Below are 21499 nucleotides of genomic sequence, written 5' to 3'. Positions count from 1 at the left end.
AGGGAGCACGCTTGAACACCAGAGAGACAAAGAGTAAGCAACAGCTTCTGCAACTGATTATCTTCGAGTTAGGATCAGTACAAGAACACTACCAAAATCTCCAACACCGAAAGGGGAGAAACGGTTTGGTAATACGGTAAAAATACGTAGGGGATTTCGAATCCTGCAGAAGTATCTCGACAACCACAGCTCAGATATGCACCAATGTGGAGCTTAAGTCATAAAGCAATAGCAAATCGACGATGAAGGCGTGAAAGTTTGTGCTTTTTAACTATCATGTCCCAGTTTTTCCCTACTATATAGAAGGAAGCAGTTGCTGATTAAATTAGTTGAAGTTAATGGCGTCCGCTGAACAGTCAAGAAGCTAGGCAAAGTCCACATTCTTATCCATGGCTCATTACGTGAGATACGATGTTTCGGCGATGTTTACCAGGAAAAGATTGACTGTTAAATCACATACGCTAGAAATACCGCAATAACAATAATTTGTTGCGTTAAGAAGCTGCACTGCTGAAATAGCAGTGAAAGAAGGCAGTCAACTTATGGTACCGAAGTTGAAATTTTACTAACAATCAAATATAATGGCTACATATTTTAATTTTGCTAATGAACCGAGACCATTAACGAATTTTTGTTCTATCAAAAACAAACAGACACCGTCTGAACAGGCTATGATGGATCAAAGGTGCCGACTGGGCGCTTGTCGTCCTCGGCCCGCAGGCGTCACTAGATGTGGATACGTAGGGGCATGTGGTCAGCCCAACGCTCTCCCAGTTTCCGTGAAAGGTGGCGCTATTTCTCAGCCAAGTAGCTCCTCACTTGGCCTCACAAGGTCTCAGCATACCAGGACGGTGACCCATCCAAGGGTTAGCCAACCTGATCGTGCTTAACTCTGGTGACCTGATGGGACCCAGTTTTACCACTGTGGCAGGGCCGTTTGCTTTGTTCTAATAATGCCGGTAAGTAAAGAGCAGTGGAGCACAACCACAGCAGCATGCGTTTCTGCAACGCCGTATAAACAGAGCAGTACATTTCGGTTCTGTAGTTTACCTGGAAAATTTTGCTTATTTCGACAACCCCTACCCTCCTCTGTTTTCATTACGAAGTTGTTTTTATCCAACATATGTAGGAATGAACTTTTTGATCCTATTAATTACAAAAATTACGAAATATGTGGAATCCTAGTTAACTACGTAACAAATAAAAACACGTTTCTTCCAGTAGCTTCAATAAGAAAGCAAAGTTAACTGTACGTGTTGTACATACCAAATGCTGGAGCGACGAAAGCTGCTATTTGTATCAAGTTATGCCTCTTTAGTTCAAACGATACTACCACGTTAGATCTCCCTCCGACTTCTTCGGCGTATGACTTAAGTTGCAAATTGTCCCAGTTCCGCGAAGCAAGCTCGTAAACGAAAACCACCTGGAATTAAAAAAAAAATATTTGTGACAAGTGATACTTGTAACAGAACATTGTAAATTCAAGGAATATCAGACTTCTGTGTGACTCTAAACAGGAAATGGGAGTAATTAAGCACAGTACTTGCTGTCCTTCACTGCATTTGGAAGAGAAACTTGGGGGGGATTCACGTCCTTCACTGCATTTGGGAAGAGCAATTTGGGCGAGATTCACCATCATACTGCAGAACGAAAGATCTATCTGGAAACCAATAGATTTCTAATGTGCTGTTAGTATTAAGTATCTTATTTTTTCCTTCTTATAACGTTTCCTGCTTTGTATTTGATTACTGTCACTTAATAAGTATAGAGCTGTAAGTAAAGCTGCAAGTATTATAATTCCGAGGCTCATATACATGTAAGATCATCTACATGTCTTTCATCACTGTAAAAGACACATTAGAATTATATTTCTCTTGGTATGATGTTCACGTGTCTCTTTAACATCAATGTGACGACGAGATTTTTCACGCTTTTACTAAATTCCGCACGTACTAGGTCGGTAAATGAGTTGTAGATTAACTTCATATTTTTAGAAAAAGTCAGTAGAAGTTGTGAATGATCGGTCATGAAGAAGTAATCGTACCTTAAATTCAAATGCAGCAGCGATTATGGTATCGATAACAGGCCAGAAACTCGTATGCTATTCCCACACTTACCAAAATCTTAAATCGCCTTACATTATACGACTTCTTTTGCTGGGCAAATAGATTACATTTTATGGTAAGCGTTATCAAATTAACAGACAGCTTGCAGTTCATGTTGGGAAACTGATGTGTTTTTGCATTTTTTGTAGAAGATTTCAACACGACACTAAAAGCTGTCACGTGTGCTGCATTTACGAAATTTCTGAATATTGGGTGGTTATAATTAAATACCTGCCTCGGGCATGGATGTGTGTGATGTCCTTACGTTAGTTAGGTTTAATTAGTTCTAAGTTCTAGGCGACTGATGACCTCAGTAGTTAAGTCGCATAGTGTTCAGAGCCATTTAATTAAAGCGCAGCTACTCACAGAGATCCTGTGTGGGCTATTAATGTAGTATGGAAGCGAACCTTGGTAGATGTTCTGATGTGTTAATGCGAAATCGGTTTACGATAGAAAAAAATTATTTCCATCTTTGGCCAGCAGATATAAATCTGGCGCTGTCAGTTCAAGAAAGACGTATGGAAATGTACTGTTGTCTTCTTTTTAAAACCAAATCATTTGACGGGATCGCTTTGTTAACACAATTACTGGGTTACTAGTTTCGGTTATATGTATTGTTAACCTCAGATCCGTAAAACCAGACAGATGTAGCCACTTCATACAATGGTTAACGAGTCTGTCACGTAAGTACTGTACAATACACATGGAAAAGTCGAGGTATTACAGTGACATGCCACGTGTGGTAGGTGTCATTGTGAGGCCTCACCATTTTTATGCACATTGAATGGTTGTAATGAGACAGTGTGAGCAAAATATGATATAACTACCATTGCTCGGCTCTATGGACATGAAGATGGCAATATATATTGTCGAAACTATTAATCCAGTAACTGCGTTAATAACGCGATCTTCACAAATAAATTGGTTTTCAAAAGAAGACTACAATACAAAATTACGGATCTTCTCCTGTACTGAATGACCATGTCAGGTAACCATAACGTAAAGAAATGTTTCCACATGCAATGGATTAGGAACTGGACATGTGCATAAACGTGGGAAGGACATAATGTTGATTTGATTATTAAGCGCCGTTTACAATGTTTGTTCATTACGAGCATCGGGAACGCCGAGTAGACGCTGCATCCGTAAAACAAGCTTTATCGGCAGTTGCTGACAGCGATTCCGATGCAATATGAACAACGTGTTCCAGTGTCCTGTCCTTCACATCAGGTAGAAAATGAGCGCGTTCCTTTAGACCCCAAAGCCAAGAGTCTCATAGATTTAGATCACATGATCTTGCAGGTCATGTATCTGGAAAACCTCTGGAGATAGTACGTTCTTGGAAGTTAGCCTTAAGCAGATCTTACATGAAACCGGTGGTTTCAACACAGTTGCGCCCTTGCAAAGCACAAACCATATGTTGTACATGGAGGTCTCGATAACGTGCAGATGTCGAGATACACCTGAGAGGCTCTCTGGATGTGTTCCCTTTAAAGACGAACGACCGAGGAAAGAGGTGCTTGTGAATCCACACCACACAGTCGCCTATGGGGAGCGCGATGGCTCGTCATGTGCAACACGCGTTATAACAGTACAGAAAATTGGGCAATTCTGTGTATTCACTGCACCCTGTATTGTAGAATGTGTCTCGTCAGTCCATAGAATAATGCCTGGCCACGTGTCAAGACCCGTGCCAGAAACCGAAGAGTAAATTCAGAACGTTGATGCGGATCGTTAGGTTTCAGTTGCTTCACTATCTTAATCTTGTTCACGTACCAGTGTAAAATTGACCCCTATCCGGTGCACGTGCTACATCGCCAGCTACAGCAACGACAACCTCGTCAGTAGCTTCCAGTGGGATAGAACGGCTTCCTCTCCCGGGTACCACACCAAGCTCACCCGTCTTAGGGAATTTCGTTATCATCTTCTTTAAACCCGTTAATGACACCGGGACCCTCCTCAGTTCTTTCAATCGGCGATACGCTCTCACTGCAGCACTGTAAATGCTGCCGTTCACAGTAATAAATTTCACTAACAGCCTAACAGCCATATTGTTCACTCACGCTATGGCGTGTCAGATGACAGCGTGGATGTCATACAGTCATACAAACTGTGTGCAGTGCCAGATTTGCACCTGGTGGCCCCAATTGGAACTGATTTGTTTTCCAACGTAAATCTGTTCCGCATTAACGGATCAGCGTATCTACCAGCATTCGCTGGCATGCGACAATAACTGCACAAATTATACCGCCATGAATAGCAGCTCTTTAATTATTACCATTCGGTGTTTAAAAGCGTCCAATAACTTTAAGTATCTTAAAACTTTTGGGATAACTAGAATATCTAGAACGTAGATTGTTGATGAATATTCGAAGCGAAGCTGCACACATTACTGACGTTTCATTGCGGGTTTGTCTTTCCCTAGTTCAAGAGAGCTTCAAAGAAGTCGAAAACTGTGTACCAACACCGTGATGCAATTTTTACATATAAATACATATTCAAACTTGTAGTTATTTAAGTGGCCCGACTACCTTTTTGCAGCCGTTATTGTGTGATTAAAAGGGGCACTAGCAGCAGAATATCGGACATTACAGACCACTAAGTGATATGATGATCATACATTCCAGAATTCGAATCAAGAAAAGCTGCCAACATGAGTAACGTAAGAGCAGATATCCTCGTAGTAGTGAACCAACTTAAACCACTTAACCGGACCAAGTTTTTATGTCCAGACTGTGTACCAGTTTGATTCCTGTCAGAGTATGCTGATACAACAGCTCCATACTTAACGATCATATACAACCGTTCTATCGATGAGAGATCCGTACCTAAAGACTGAAAAGTGGCACAGGTCACACCAGTATTCAAGAAAGGTAGTAGGAGTAATCCACTAAATTACAGAGCCATATCATTAACGTCGATATGCAGCAGGATACTGGAACATATATTGTGTTCGAACATAATGAATTACCTCGAAGGATAGGGTCTAGTGACACACACAACTAACTCTTTACTAACACGAAGCGTTGAGTCTTATTGACAAGCGATTTCAAATTGATTCCGTATTTCTGGATTTCGAGAAAGCTTTTGACGATGTACCATACAAACGGACTGTAATGAAATTGTGTGCTTGTGAAATATGGTCTCAGTTATGTGACTAGATTTGTGATTTCCTGTCAGAGAGGTCACAGTTCGTAGTAACTGACGGAAAGTCATCGAGTGAAAACAGAAGTGATTTCTGGCATTCCCGAAAGTAGTGTTATAGGCCCTTTGCTGTTCCTTATCTATATTAACGATTTCGGGGACAATCTGAACAGCTGTCTTAGATTGTTTGCAGATGCCGCTGTCGTTTATCATCAAGTGAAGTCATTAGAAGATCAAAAAATATTGCAAAACGATTTAGGAAAAATATCTGTTTGGTGCGAAAATTAGCAATTATGCCCAAAGAACTAAAAGTGTGAGATCATCTACATGAGTCCTAAAAGGAATCCGACAAACGTCGGTTACACGATAAATCAGACAAATCTAAGCAGTAAATTCAATTAAATATCTAGGAACTATAATTACGAACAATGAAAACTGGAAGAACATAGAAAGTATTGTGGGGAAGGATAACCGAAGGCTGAATTTTGTTGGCAGAACACTTGGAAAATGTAACAGATCTACTGAAGAGACTGCCTACACTACGCTTGTCCGTCCTCTTTTAAAAATGGCTCTGAGCACTATGGGACTTAACATCTATGGTCATCAGTCCCCTAGAACTTAGAACTACTTAAACCTAACTAACCTAAGGACAGCACACAACACCCAGCCATCACGAGGCAGAGAAAATCCCTGACCCCGCCGGGAATCGAACCCGGGAACCCGGGCGTGGGAAGCGAGAACGCTACCGCACGACCACGAGATGCGGGCGTCCTCTTTTAGATTACTGCTGTACGGTGTGGCATCCTTACAGGTAGGATTGACGGAGTACATCGTGACAGCTCAAAGAAGCGCAGCACGTTTTGTATTATCGTAAAAAGTGGGAAAGTGCATCACGGAAATAATACAAGAGTTGCTGCGGAATCTTCTCGCGAAACATCAATCAGTAAATGTTTTGTTGACGCCGACCTACATAGGGAGAAACGATCACCATAGTAAACTATGGGAAATCAGAGCTCGGACGGAAAGATACTTGTATAAGTGTTCGCTTTTCCGCGCGCTGTACGACATTGGAATAATAGAGAAGTATTGTGAAGGTGGTAAGATGAACCCTCTGCCAGGTAGTTAAGTGTGATTTGCAGAGTATCCATGTAGGTGAATACTTTCGGAAATATCGCGTTGGTGGATAAGTTCGTAGTGTTTTTCCATAAACGGATACACGTAACAGTCATTAGTAATATTTTCTCCTCCACTGTTTTCAACAGTCTGCCAACGCCGGGGTAACTTTTGTATTCGGCGACTGTAGAAATCACATGGGTTTGAAGCGGTGAAGTCGTTAAGCCATGTTCGGAGAGAATTTTCATCCGGAAAGGAAAATCCTTTAAGGATGTTCGATAGAGAGCCTAAAAGGAGAATATCTGAGGGCTAAAGATCAGTTGAATAAGGTGGCTGTGGAATGACTTCCGAGCCAGACTCGTGTATGATGTTTTTTTGTCAGTTTAGCAGAATACAGGGGGGCGTGACATTGTAGAAGCGTCACTTCAAGCAGTCTTCTTGATCAATGTTCTCGGGCTGCGTCTTCAAGACGTCTTTGTTTGTTGTTTGTTGTGGTCTTCAGTCCTGAGACTGGTTTTATGCAGCTCTCCATGCTATTCTATCCTGTGCAAGCTTCTTCATCTCCCAGTACCTACTGCGACCTACATCCTTCTGAATCTGCTTAGTGTATTCATCTCTTGGTCTTCCTCTACGCTGCTCTCCAATACTAAATTGGTGATCCCTTGATGCCTCAGAACATGTCCTACCAACCGATCCCTTCTTCTGGTCAAGTTGTGCTACAAACTTCTCTTCTCCCAAATCCTATTCAATACTTCCTCATTAGTTATGTGATCTACCCATCTAATCTTCAGATAGTTGTTGACAATACTGTCAGCAATGATGGTCACATGGTAGGAACGCAATTGGAAGTAAACCACAGTCTCGCTGTTTCGAAAAATGCATAACATTGTCTTTGATGCTCGCAGGTCTTTGTATGGGGACTTGCTGCTCTTTTGGGTTTAACCATTCCTTTCTTTTTCTTTATGTTGGCATAAAGAAACCATTTCTCTTCACAGTAACGGTGCAGGATGGGAATGATCTTCGTTGCTCACGAGCCAACTGATGACGAACAAGTAGAGACGCACACATGGGCACCCGCCGATATTTCATTTTGGCTTAGACCATGCGATACCCATACACCCGATTTTTGAACCTTCCGCGTTGCGCGCAAATGTCACAAAATGATGAAACGATCACAATGGCCACATTTGCCAGTTCTCGACTGCACCAAAGTGGATCATTGTAAATTAGTGTGTTTAAACTATCTTTATTAATCCATGAAACTCATCCTGAATGTGAAGAGTCGCTAATGCAAAACGATCATTCTTAAGACGAGAAAAACATTTTCTTGCTGTGCTGTGTCCTATAGCACTAACCCAATACATAACGAAAATATTTCTGGTGGCCCCCGCTGTTGTCGCCTCTCTACTGAACTCAAACTGATGAATATACCGGAAATGTTCCGAATTCTTGATTTGGCCATCAATTTTCCAGTGTCCACATCGCCACCCAGTATTTCCGAATGAGAAAATGACAAAATTTCAACAGAAATCGTAATAGTGAACTACAAATAAAAAAAATGTCAATCAATCAATAAACTCACGGCAACCAGAAAACCAACATGCAAAACAAAAACGCTCTTATTGTATGCATCAACCTAACCTCCTATGTACAGAGAAATGAGAAGGGAAACAAAACTTCAAATTTTTCTATGCCGCATTAGAACACATGATGACAACTACTTGTAGTTCGAACTCAGGTTTCCAGGTCAGCATCCGAGTCGAGGATTTTCCATCCTTCCACAATATTTAGTCGATTGTCACAATCTTCTTTCTCATGCTCTTTGAACAGTAGTCATTTGAGACTTCGTTAGTGTTACGTCCGATTTTTAACCGATTCGAGAGTTTTCGCTCCTGCAACGTCCGTTGATGCGAATGTCTTTTTCTGCGACCCCACTATTACTACGTGAAGCGCACATCTCGATGTTTCCAAGCTATGACTGCGCGAAAGGAAATTAATGCTAGTTGCCAATCCGCGCTTATATCGGTTTTTAGTGGATCTGAAGAAGGCAGAAATGTTGACCCGAATCTATATGTTTGAAATAAGTTACTTCGATGATATGGCTGTGTAGTTCGTTTTCTTTATTTGTATCATCAGTCACCGTCCCACGTCTGCGAAACGATGGTTTTCGTGAAGTCCTACAACAATCATTGGAAGGGTCCAGGCCGCGAAAAAGCCTTATGGTTTGGAGAATTTTTACGTAGCTTTCCGCGGGTTATCTCATTATTCTGGATGGCACAGTGGATCTACAGAAGCATGCATCAGTCCTTACAGACGATGTCCACCGCTGTATGTGGTTTGTTTTTTCTGGTACGATGGTATCTGCCGGGGGAGCAATGAACTCTGTCACAAAAGTCGCAGTGTATGTGCGTGGTTCAGAGAGAAGCAGGATGAGTTTATTGAACTCCCCTGGTCACAAACTTCTCTGATTTAAGCCCTCTCTAGAACTTGTGAGACCACGTCGATTGGGCTGTTGGCGCCATTGATCCTCAAACGAGAAATCAAGTGCAGCGGATGACGGCGCGATAGTCGGCATGGCTGCACACGACTGTGGATCGTAAAATGTAGGCTTTCACTTCCGGAGATATCACAATTAATGAAATATTCCGGGCATTAACGAGCCAGGGTGTGAATAGGACACAGAAAGAAGCTGCGATCCCTACTGAAAATGTCCTCCCCAAATTGGTATGAAACGTAGGGTTTTAATGTAAAACCCATACCACCAAGGCATAATTACTCGGAATATTTCATTAACTGTCATGGCTGTTGAGTACCTTCCAGAACCTCACTGGCCATCTTCCTGTGCGTCTCGCAGTAGTCCGCGCTGCAAAAGGTGATTAGTCAAGTTTTCCAATCGAGTGTGTAATCGATGTGTTTAAGCGGGCAATACTCAACGCCACTCAGAATCTCAGCGCTTGAACGCAACTTCCACCTGAGAAGAAATACTGTTCGCTCATCCTTGCAGGACATAGCACACCCGTCACGTACCTTGAGTCAGGGGATGTACTTGTTTGCGAAAAGGCAAGTAACCATTTGGGGAATGCGAAGACGTCATGACATTGCGGATTGTCAGCACGGTGACCATTTAAGTGAATAAAGCCGTATAGATAGCTTCCTGACAAGAAACATGCAATGACCGCACACTCTCTTAGGACAGTTATTTACATAACTAATGTAGTGACCACTGTGCGGCAGCAGGCAGACGCGCATCGTCACTGCTGCGCCTATAGACGACACAGGCCATTGGGTGCCAGTCGAGTCCCTGATGCCCTTACAGCATCAACACTGAAGTGAAGGCTACGAGGAGACCGAACTTTACAAACTGTATTTGTTATCATTATAAACACCCAGTAACATGTGTTATGGTGCAAGTTAATATCTCTTCATTTTGTCACATACCCAGAGGTGCGTTGGTGCATGTCAGGGTACGGTGCAGCGAGTAAGTGTGCACATGTTTTCAGACGTTCTAATGGTGACTGTGTGTTGAAAATGGCTCAAAGAACACACAGTGATGACGTTATGAGGGGTAGAATACTAGAGCGACTGGAGGCTGGTCAAACACATCAGGTCGTATCACGGGCCCTCCGTGTGCCACAAAGTGTGATCTCAAGATTATGGCAACGATTCCAGCAGGCAGGAAACATTTCCAGAGGCTACAGTACCGGGTGTACAACACCACAAGAAGACCGATATCTCACCAGCAGTACCCGCTGACGGTCTTACTCGGGGCCATACTGCAGCCACTGGAACAGGTGTCTCCAGACAGTCTACAGACGACTGAAGAGACAAGGTCTACTCGCTCGTAGACCTGCAAGGTACATTCCACTGACGCCTGGTCACAGGAGAGCCCGTAAAGCCTGGTGTCAAGAACACAGTACATGGTCATTGGAACAGTGGTCCCAGGTTATGTTCACGGATGAGTCCAGGTATAGTCTGAACAGTGATTCTCGCCGGGTTTTCATCTGGCATGAACCAGGAACCAGACACCATCTCCTTAATGTCCTTTGAACCTGTATGGAGGTCGTGGTTTGATGGTGTGTGGGACGAGATTGTGATTGGTGCACGTACACCCCGGCATGAGTTCGGCAGAGGAACTGTAACAGGCCAGGTGTATCGGGACGTCATTTTGTATCAGTATGTCCGCCTTTTCCTAGCGCAGTCCCACCTTCCTCCTGATGGCTGATAACGCACGGCCACACCGAGCTGTCTTCGTAGAGGAGTACCTTGAAACAGAAGACATCAGGAGAATGGAGTGGCCTGCCTGTTGTCCAGGCCTAAATCCCATCGAGCAAGTCTGGGATGCTCTCGGTCGACGTATCGCTGCACTTCCTCATACGCTTACGACACTTCAGGAGCTCCGACAGACACTGGTGCAAGAATGGGAGGCTATACCCCTGGAGCTGGTCGACCACCTGATCCAGAGTATGGCAACCCGTTGTGCGGCCTGTGCACGTGTGCATGGTGATCATATCGCACACTGATGTCGGGGTACATGCGCAGGAAACAGTGGCGTTTTGTAGCACATGTGTTTCAGGACGGTTTTCCCAACTTATCACCAATACCGTGGACTTACAGATCTGTGTCGTTTGTGTTCCCTATCTGCTTATGCTATTAGCGGCAGTTTTGTGTAGTGCAACGTTATGTGGAACCACGTTCTGCAGTTATCCTTAATTTATGAGCATGAGTGAAGGACAATAAGGTGAAAGTGGTTCCACATTCCCCTATCGCCATCCAGCAGCTAGCGAAGTGCGAGCGCTACGTAAATGGCGGAAGTACTGACCTCCATAAGTTCGAATTTGAGCTTCTGGATCGGCAACTTGGAGGCGAGCCGCAGCGTGCAGTTGTGCCTGCTGTAGGGCCAGCGAGAATTGTCCTGCTTGCAGTGCGAGCGGAAGTAGGCAGGCGGCATACACTCCACGTAGCCAGTAGACGACAGGAAGCACCTTGTGTTGACCAGGGACGATTCGTCTGGGTCGTCCTGCCACCTGCAAAACACACAGTTCCATTGTCGATCAATGTTACAAGCATAAATCACACACACAGGCACACGGAGCCCTTCACGGTGGCATTCTGGTACCTCATGGTACTCACAACAGCTTCGTGAATTGGCTGCAAACGTCCTCGTGAAGCTGAAGTTAGTCGTTTAGACCGAAACCGGTTACTGTAATTAATAAATAAGTATCTACTGTGATCTGCCCTGGTTCTTTTCATTTATACTGTTAAATGCGATCGCTGTCGTTCCGATATGGCATCAAAACCTGTACGTCATTTATACGAAGAGCGTTTTTTCTGAAAGTAGGTTGATTCCATTCGTGGTTATAATGGAATCAAATTGCGTGCATATGGAGTATCGTCTCAGTTGTGTGACTGGATTTGTGATTTCCTCTCAGAGAGGTCACAGTTCGTAGTGATATACGGTAAATCATCGAGGGGAACAGAAGTGATATCTGGCGTTCCGCAAGGTAGTGTCACAGGCCCTGTGCTGTTCCTGATTTACATAAATGATCTAGAAGATAATCTGAGCACCCCCTTAGATTGTTTACAGATGATTCTGTAATTTAACGTCTAGTAAAATCATCTGATGATCAATTCCAATTACAAAATGATCTAGAGAGAATTTCCGTATGATGTGAAAAGTGCCAGTTGACACTAAACAAAGAAAAGTGCTATGCCATCCACAGGGGTACTAAAAGAAATACGATAAATTTTGGGTATACGATAAATCGCACAAGCTGTCAATTCGACTAAAAATCTAGGAATTACAATTACGAGCAACTAAAATTGGAAAGACCACATAGATAATATTGTGGGGAAGGCGAAAGAAAGACTGTGCTTTTTGGCAGAACACTTAGAAGGTGCGACAAACCCACTAAAGAGACAGCCTACATCACACTTGTCCGTCCTCTGCTGGAAAATTGCTGCGCAGTATTGGATCCTTGCCAGGTGGTATTGGCGGACGAAATTGATGGGGTGCAAAGAAGGGCAGCTCGTTTCGTGTTATCGCGCGATAGGGGTGAGAGTGTCACTGATATGATACGCGAGTTGGGGTGTCAGTCACTGAAACAAAGGTGGTTTTCCTAGCGGCTAGATCTATTTACGAAATTTCTATCTCGAACTTTCTCTTCTGAATGTGAAAATATTTTGTTGACACCCACCTACGTAGGGAGAAATGATAATCGTAATAAAATAAGAGAAATCAGACCTCGAACGGAAAGCTTTAGGTGTTCCTTTTTCCCACGCGCCATTCGACATTGTAATGGTAGAGAAATAATATGAAAATGGTTCGATGAAACGTCTGCCAGGCCCTTAAGTGTGAACTGCCGAGATAACCATGTAGATGTAGATGTAGACAATGTAATTCCCACACATTTTTGGCTACAAGACCTTATTTATCAACATAATCTCCGTTCAATGCGACGGTGATACATCACCTTACGGGTAGCGCATGTATGCTCGCACGGTGCCACTCTGTTGGTGGATTTCGTAACCAACGTCTTGCTGCATCAATAATCTCTCCATAATCCACGTAAAGCTTCCCGTGGAATCGCTCATTCATTGGGGCAAACAGAGGGGGGACGGAAGGTGCGAGATCCGGGCTCTAGTCAAATCAAGTTTTGTGAGCTCCTGTCGGAGTGCGCAAACTTGTGTGACACCTTCCATTGTCATGGAGAAGAAGTTAGCTTGCATTATTGTGTTGACCAACAAACTGAAGCCGTTTCTTCTATTTCGTGAGGGTTCCACAGTGCACTTAGGAGTTGATCGTTGCACCATGAGGGAGATCCAGAAGACAGTCACTATGGCTTTACTGGCTGAGGGTGTGAGTTTGAACATTTTCTTCTGAGGAGAGATGATGTGGCACAACTCTGTCGATTGTCTTTTTGTTTTCGGTATGAAGTGATGAGGCCATGTTTCATTGCCTATGAATACGTTAGACAAAAAATTGTTACGATCAGCATCGTGACCCTCAGATGGTCCTTCGTCGCTCATTGTGATCTTTTGTTAGGCGACGAAGAACCCCAAGTGGAGGACGAATTTGTCAGCACTGCCAACAGAAGGAAGAAAGAAAGATTGGATTTAACGTCCCGTCGATATCGTGGTCATCAGAGACAGAACACAAGTTCGGGTTGTGTCAAGGATGGAGAACGAAACCGGCGGTGCCCTTTCAGAGGAACCTTTCCTGTATTTGGCTGGAGCGATCTTGGGAAATCAGGGTAAACGTATATCAGGATGGCTGGATCGGGTTTGAGCTGTCGTTCTCCCGAATGAGAGTGCAGTGTGCTAACCACTCCGCTACCTCGCTGGGTCACTACCAACAGGGACGCCCAGAGCAGAGAGGTGCTTGATTGTGAGCCGTTGATCACCTCGAATGAGAGTGTCCGCCCGCACGTTCCGATACTGTAGGAGCCAGAGACGTCTGCAGCCGGCCGGCACGCGAGGGTAGCGACAGGTTTGTGCGACGTGGATGCGGTGATGACAGGTGCGTAGCACAACGACTCGCCGTGGTTTTGTTCACTGCCAGATCTCCGTAGACATTCTCCAAGGGCCTATGAATATTTACAGTGCTCTGGTTTTCCTCTAAAGCAAACTAAGTAACAGCACTCTGCTTGGAACTCATTCTTCGTTGCAGACGTCATTTTGAAGGCAATGTATTGTTCCACCAATTATCGGAACTTCGTGAAACGCCAGGGGCTGAAGGTAGAATACTCCATGATGTTCCACAACAAATTCCGCATTTTTTTCAGTGAAAGCTGGCCGTAAAAAAATTTATTCCATTCTTATTGAACACCCCTTGTTACCTTATTTATATGTAGAGTAATACCTTTTCATCACATCAAAATTAAAAACATCTTTTGGCTTAAAAATGCAGTTCCTTTTTAGGTCTTTTTGTTTGGTAGTCCCATCAACGGGCCACTAATGCCGACGTGACGTTCGATCGGGATAAGTGGGCACACTCCTCGGCATGAAAAGTGTCCTAGATGTATAACCCAGTAAGAAGTAGTTACTTCCGTACACCACCTATAATGCTACATTACAGACTGAGGTCTAAAACCTTTTGTGAAAAAAGGTATCATCCATCATTCTAAACCTTTGTGACAATTTTTAATTAAATAATTTATATTAATTTTATTTGAAACTGTCTTTGCTCTGTTGCATTTGGTCTAATACCAAAATCTGATTGTAGACGATCTCCTCCAGCTGCTTGGAATGGTTTCAGATATGAGGGCATCAAGATGTGTAGAAATTATGTCAGTGTGCCATATCAGCAGACAAGGGATGTAGTGCCGTTGGCTATTACCATATCACTCGTCCTAGGAAGGGAAAAGTGGCCACTATGTAATCATCAGAAGAGATGGATTTAGTTCCTGCATCTCCATCTGAATAAACACTCCGCAAACCGGCTGAAGGTGTGTACTGGAGAGTACATCTGGTACCAGTACATGTTCACTTGCGAATGAAGCGTGGGAAGAATGACTGTCCGCAGCTCGTGGTCGTGCGGTAGCGTTCTCACTTCCCGTGCCCGGGTTCCTGGGTTCGATTCCCGGTGGGGTCAGGGTTTTTGTCTGCCTCGTGATGACTGGGTGTTGTGTGATGTCGTTAGGTTAGTTAGGTTTAATTAGTTCTAATTCTAGGGGACTGGTGACCATAGACGTTAAGTCCCATAGTGCTCAGAGACATTTGAACCATTTTTTTGAAGAATAACCATCTATAAGCCTCTGTATTATCTTTAATTTCTCGTCGTGGTCACTTCGCGAAACGTATGCCTTTTCCCGTTAAATCCTTCCTTTTGCGCTAAAAAATATTTGATGTAATACCTTGTAAAATGTGTAAGAGGCAATATTCTATTAATAACCGTGTTTGATAATCAGCATTGGCGACCGAATACTTCCGGCATAAGAAGTCAGCCTCATTCTGCCAACGGCCATGTCAAAGAGGGCGGAGGAGCGGATAGAGGTTCAGGGCACTCTCTTGTCCTAGGGGAGGGAAATTGCCCCTAAAGGCGGAAGATTCAGCAATGATCAACGACATGAGGTTACAGAAGGCAATGGAAACCACTGCATTAAAGACACGTAAAGTGTATCCACAGGACATGTGGCCTGCAATTGAAGAAGTGTCATGATGATCTCTCCATTGGCAAAAGATTCCGGAATAGTCCCCCATTCGGATCTCCGGGAGGGGACTGCCAAAGGGGAGGTTACCATGAGAAAAAGATTGAATAATCAACGAAAGGATAACGTTCTACGAGTCGGGGCGTGGAATGTCAGAAGCTTGAGCGTGGTAGGGAAACTAGAAAATCTGAAAAGGGAAATGCAAAGGCTCAATCTAGATATAGTAGGGGTCAGTGAAGTGAAGTGGAAGGAAGACAAGGATTTCTGGTCAGATGAGTATCGGGTAATATCAACAGCAGCAGAAAATGGTATAACAGGTGTAGGATTCGTTATTAATAGGAAGGTAGGGCAGAGGGTGTGTTACTGTGAACTGTTCAGTGGCAGGGTTGTCCTAATCAGAATCGACAGCAGACCAACACCGACAACGATAGTTCAGGTATACATGCCGACGTCGCATGCTGAAGATGAACAGGTAGAGAAAGTGTATGAGGATATTGAAAGGGTAATGCAGTATGTAAAGGGGGACGAAGGTCTATTAGTTATGGGCGACTGGAATGCAGTTGTAGGGGAAGGAGTAGAAGAAAAGGTTACAGGAGAATATGGGCTTGGGACAAGGAATGAAAGAGGAGAAAGACTAATTGAGATCTGTAACAAGTTTCAGCTAGTAATAGCGAATACCCTGTTCAAGGATCACAAGAGGAGGAGGTATACTTGGAAAAGGCCGGGAGATACGGGAAGATTTCAATTAGATTACACCATGGTCAGACAGAGATTCCGAAATCAGATACTGGACCGTAAGGCGTACCCAGGAGCAGATATAGACTCAGATCACAATATAGTAGTGATGAAGAGTAGGCTGAAGTTCAAGACATTAGTCAGGAAGAATCAATACGCAAAGAGGTGGGATACGGAAGTACTAAGGAATGACGAGATAGTTTGAAGTTCTCTAACGCTATAGATACAGCAATAAGGAATAGCGCAGTAGGCAGTACAGTTGAAGAGGAATGGACATCTCTAAAAAGGGCCATCACAGAAGTTGGGAAGGAAAACATAGGTACAAAGAAGGTAGCTGCCAAGAAACCATGGGTAACAGAAGAAATACTTCAGTTGATTGATGAAAGGAGGAAGTACAAACATGTTCCGGGAAAATTAGGAATACAGAAATACAAGTCGCTGAGGAATGAAATAAATAGGAAGTGCAGGGAAGCTAAGACGAAATGGCTGCAGGAAGAATGTGAAGACATCGAAAAAAATATGATTGTCGGAAGGACAGACTCAGCATACAGGAAAGTCAAAACAACCTTTGGTGACATTAAAAGCAACAGTGGTAACATTAAGAGTGCAACTGGAATTCCACTGTTAAATGCGGAGGAGAGAGCAGATAGGTGGAAAGAATACACTGAAAGCCTCTATGATGGTGAAGATTTATCTGATGTGATAGAAGAAGAAACAGGAGTCGATTTAGAAGAGATAGGGGATCCAGTATTAGAATCGGAATTTAAAAGAGCTTTGGAGGACTTACGGTCAAATAAGGCAGAAAGGATAGATAACATTGCATCAGAATTTCTAAAATCATTGGGGGAAGTGGCAACAAAACGACTATTCACGTTGGTGCGTCGAATATATGAACCTGGCGACATACCATCTGACTTTCGGAAAAGCGTCATCCACACAATTCCGAAGACGGCAAGAGCTGACAAGTGCGAGAATTATCTCACAATCAGATTAACAGCTCATGCATCGAAGCTGCTTACAAGAATAATATACAGAAGAATGGAAAAGAAAATTGAGAATGCGCTAGGTGACGATCAGTTTGGCTTTAGGAATAGTAAAGGGACGAGAGGCAATTCTGACGTTACGGCTAATTATAGAAACAAGGCTAAAGAAAATTCAAGACACTTTCATAGGATTTGTCGACCTGGAAATAGCGTTTGACAATATAAAATGGTGCAAGCTGTTCGAGATTCTGAAACAAGTAGGAATAAGCTGTAGGGAGAGACGGGTCATATACAATGTGTGCAACAACCAAGAGGGAATAATAAGAGTGGACGATCAAGATCGAAGTGCTCGTATTAAGAAGGGTGTAAGACAAGGCCGTAGCCTTTCGCCCCTACTCTTCAATCTGTACATCGAGGAAGCAATGATGGAAATGAAAGAAAGCTTCAGGAGTGGAATTAAAATACAAGGTGAAAGGATACCAATGATAAGATTCGCTGATGACATTGCTATCCTGAGTGAAAGTGAAGAAGAATTAAATGATCTGCTGAACGGAATGAACCGTCTAATGAGTACACAGTATGGTTTGAGAGTAAATCGGAGAAAGATGAAGGTAATGAGAAGTAGTAGAAATGAGAACAGCGAGAAACTTAACATCAGGATTGATGGTCACGAAGTCAATGAAGTTAAGGGATTCTGCTACCTAGGCAGTAAAATAACCAATGACGGACGGAGCAAGGAGGACATCAAAAGCAGACTCGCTATGGCAAAAAAAGGCATTTCTGGCCAAGAGAAGTCTACTAATATCAAATACCGGCCTTAATTTGAGGAAGAAATATCTGAGGATGTACGACTGGAGTACAGCATTGTATGGTAGTGAAACATGGACTGTGGGAAAACCGGAACAGAAGAGAATCGAAGCATTTGAGATGTGGTGCTATAGACGAATGTTGAAAATTATGTGGACTGATAAGGTAAAAAATGAAGAGGTTCTACGCAGAATCGGAGAGGAAAGGAATATGTGGAAAACGCTGGTGCTATAGACGAATGTTGAAAATTATGTGGACTGATAAGGTAAGGAATGAAGAGGTTCTACGCAGAATCGGAGAGGAAAGGAATATGTGGAAAACGCTGATAAGGAGAAGGGACAGGATGATAGGACATCTGCTAAGACATGAGGGAATGACTTCCATGGTACTAGAGGGAGCTGTAGAGGGCAAAAACTGTAGAGGAAGACAGAGATTGGAATATGTCAAGCAAATAATTGAGGACGTATGTTGCAAGTGCTACTCTGAGATGAAGAGGTTAGCACAGGAAAGGAATTCGTGGCGGGCCGCATCAAACCAGTCAGTAGACTGATGATAAAAAAAAAAAAAAAAAAAAAAAAAAAGAACATGGTTTGGTGAAATACGTCAACGGACAAAAATTGGTCAGATGGAGGAGACGTCACCCAGATACCGTGCAAAACCACCGCTACACTTTATAATTGCATCAGTTATTTATTTCACCGAGTGTAGTAAGGACCAATTTTCTACAGAGCTCAGGTACGCCGTATACAGCTGAAGTTGGTCGTTCATGATTAGGTTCCGTAGAGCTGACATTTTGCGGGGACGCTGATTGCTGCGTTTCACCCGTACTTCCAAATTTCTTATGTTATTAAGGTTCAGAGATGCAGTGAACCAGTACAGACGGTGAAGTTGGCTTTTATCATTTTGAAACATATAGAAAACAGGGCGATACTTGGTTTCTGAGAACTTTCATACAAACGCCCTGGTTCGTATTTACGCTAACTTACATAAGTATAATTGTAACCTGAATAAAGCCGCAAACACCTGTTAACTGATGATTTATTCACGACCGGTTTCGTTGCGTTAAAGCAGCCTCTTAAGGTGGGTCCACATCGAAGTCTATTTTTCTATAAAAAATAAAGTCAGATAATAAAATTAAACCCAAATAAAAAGTGTTAAAGCAGTGTCACATAGATCAGCAAATGGAGACGCTCCCAACGTTCGTAGTCACAAAATCAATACTGGACACTAGCTCCTCCGTCCACATAGTTATTCCCGACAGTTTAGTATGCAGCTAACCGCCTCCAATGTTCTGACCACGCGACAACCAACTACAGAGTTTGTAAATTTCCTGTTGCATTGGTGTGTTGGAACGTTCAGGTTATGTTAGGCGGTTCATTAATCTGTTCTTCCGGTTCCTTAGGTTTGCCATTGTAAATGGGGTCTCTGTTATCTGATATTCAGTCTCTTTTCTGACTAGTTTGTTGCCGGTAAGTTGCCTTAGATAAGATTAATGACCTTACAGAATTTTTTAAAATATTTTTCGTCCTTCATCTGCATTCAATTTGTACATGGATGCCCATCTAGGCCCACCAACTTAATTAACTTCTTGATTCCCGATTTTTGATCTTCTATAACTTTTTCTTGCTTGGGGCGGCGTGGGAGGGGGCTTTTAGATTTGTAGTAACGAGGATGTTTCAAATGGTTCAAATGGCTCTGAGCACTATGGGACTTAAAATCTGAGGTCATCAGTCCCCTAGAACTTAGAACTACTTAAACCTAACTAACCTAAGGACGTCACACACATCCATGCCTCAGGCAGGATTCGAACCTGTGACCGTAGCGGTCACGTGGTTCCAGACGAAGCGTCTATAACCGCTCGGGCACACAGGCCGGCGAGGATGTTTGATTAGTTACTTTTCTCCGGCAGACGCTCCACTGATGATATATTCGGCTTCTTGCATTACATTTTAATCAAATATATTGCTCTGCATTTTATGACCGGGAGGCCTTTCCGGGTAGTTCGGTCTCATCCTGTTGTTGTTACTCATTTAGTACCACACAGGAGGCACGTGTGACTTAGGGTATGTTACGGACGCGAGTAATCTTGCCCCTCTTCCCCCCCCCCCCCCCCCCCCCGAGCTCCAGTTTCACCACTGCTGAAAGCACATTAACTGCCGACATGGAAATACTGGACACACACTTCAGGAAATGGTGCCTCCGCCTAAACCCTCAGAAAAGTTACTTCAGCATTCCAACTACGGAAAAAACACTCTGACTATAAACCAGAAGTTAAACTCCAAGGACAAAGCTTTAAGTGCTGCAGCACACCGAAGTACTCCGAAATAACACTCGATAGGTTCCTAACTTTTCTACAAAGTCTCTCCAAAGTGGCCGCAAAAGTGAAGACCCGTAATAATATGACTCAGAAGCTTGCTAGTACCTCCTGGGGTTGCAGTGCTCGAATCCTAAGATCAACTGCTTTGGCACTATCATCCTCTGTCGCTGATTACTGTTGTCCAGTTTGGATGAACAGTGCTCACTGTAGATGTGCAACTCAACCAGACAATGCGACTTATCCCAGGCTGCATACATAGCACTCAAACCGCATGGCTATCAGTTTTAAGTAACATCCAACCTCCAGCTGTACGAAGATCAGATGCTCTCCTGAAGATCTGTGGAAACATTCAGAAGAACCCCCAGCTACCCGTACACAGCGATATCGATATATTAATAGCAGAACAGCAGCGTCTGAAGCCAAGAAAACCACCTTGGTGAACTGCACATCATCTCGAAGCCTCCGACTTTAACATCAACAAAGTATGGAGAAGTCAGTGGGAAGAAACGTCACTGTTCAACGGTCATCTGGTAGAAAAGCCTTCCATGCGAGTTCCAGGTCTCACACTCCCCAGACGAGAGTGAAGAACCATCAACCGAATCCTAACATGACAAGAGAACTGTAGATATCTAAAGCACAAATGGGGGTGGGCAACAACTCCAGATTGTGACTGTGGAGTTGCCCTACAAACAATAAATCACATTGTTGGTGAATGCCCGAAACGGGCCGTCGGGGGATCAATAAATGACATCCATCATGCATCACCTGAAAGGCTCAACTGGATCAACAGATTGGACTTAGAAATCTAAGAACTTGTGCTACGTGTACATAATTTAGCATAATACTTTGGACATTTGATTCTGTACCTGTATTTTGCTTCTCCATTTTTACCCTGTATACTTTTAAAATTATGTATTTGATCGGAGCTCTGTATCATCATACGATTAATATATTACATTAACTACGGTTATTTTTGCCACAGTGTCTCATTCCCCGCCCTGTACGCCCCAATGCTCTGCCGAGTATCATTTTTTTAATTACTTCTCCTCCTCGTGGGGTTGGATTCTGTGACAACAAACGTTGGGGGCGTCTCTGCGTAATAATCTACGTGAAACTACAGCAAGTATTTACATTTGGCTTTACTTCTAT

General features: G+C 43.3%; 1 protein-coding gene across 1 annotated transcript in view; it reads right to left on the bottom strand.

Annotated features, from left to right (window-relative positions):
- Positions 1–21499, bottom strand: part of LOC124795525 (neuronal acetylcholine receptor subunit beta-3-like) — a 144098-nt gene that overhangs the window by 86157 nt on the left and 36442 nt on the right. The window contains exons 5-6 of the mRNA XM_047259596.1: positions 11182–11386; positions 1267–1423 (exon numbers count right to left, since the gene is read on the bottom strand). Coding sequence (XP_047115552.1) covers positions 1267–1423; positions 11182–11386 — 362 coding nt within the window. The remainder of the gene's footprint in view (positions 1–1266; positions 1424–11181; positions 11387–21499) is intronic.

The sequence above is a fragment of the Schistocerca piceifrons genome, chromosome 4 (assembly GCF_021461385.2).
Source record: "Schistocerca piceifrons isolate TAMUIC-IGC-003096 chromosome 4, iqSchPice1.1, whole genome shotgun sequence".
NCBI lineage: Eukaryota > Metazoa > Arthropoda > Insecta > Orthoptera > Acrididae > Schistocerca > Schistocerca piceifrons.
The sequence above is the reverse complement of the archived record's forward strand: the minus strand, read 5'-3'. Positions and strand labels throughout refer to the sequence as shown.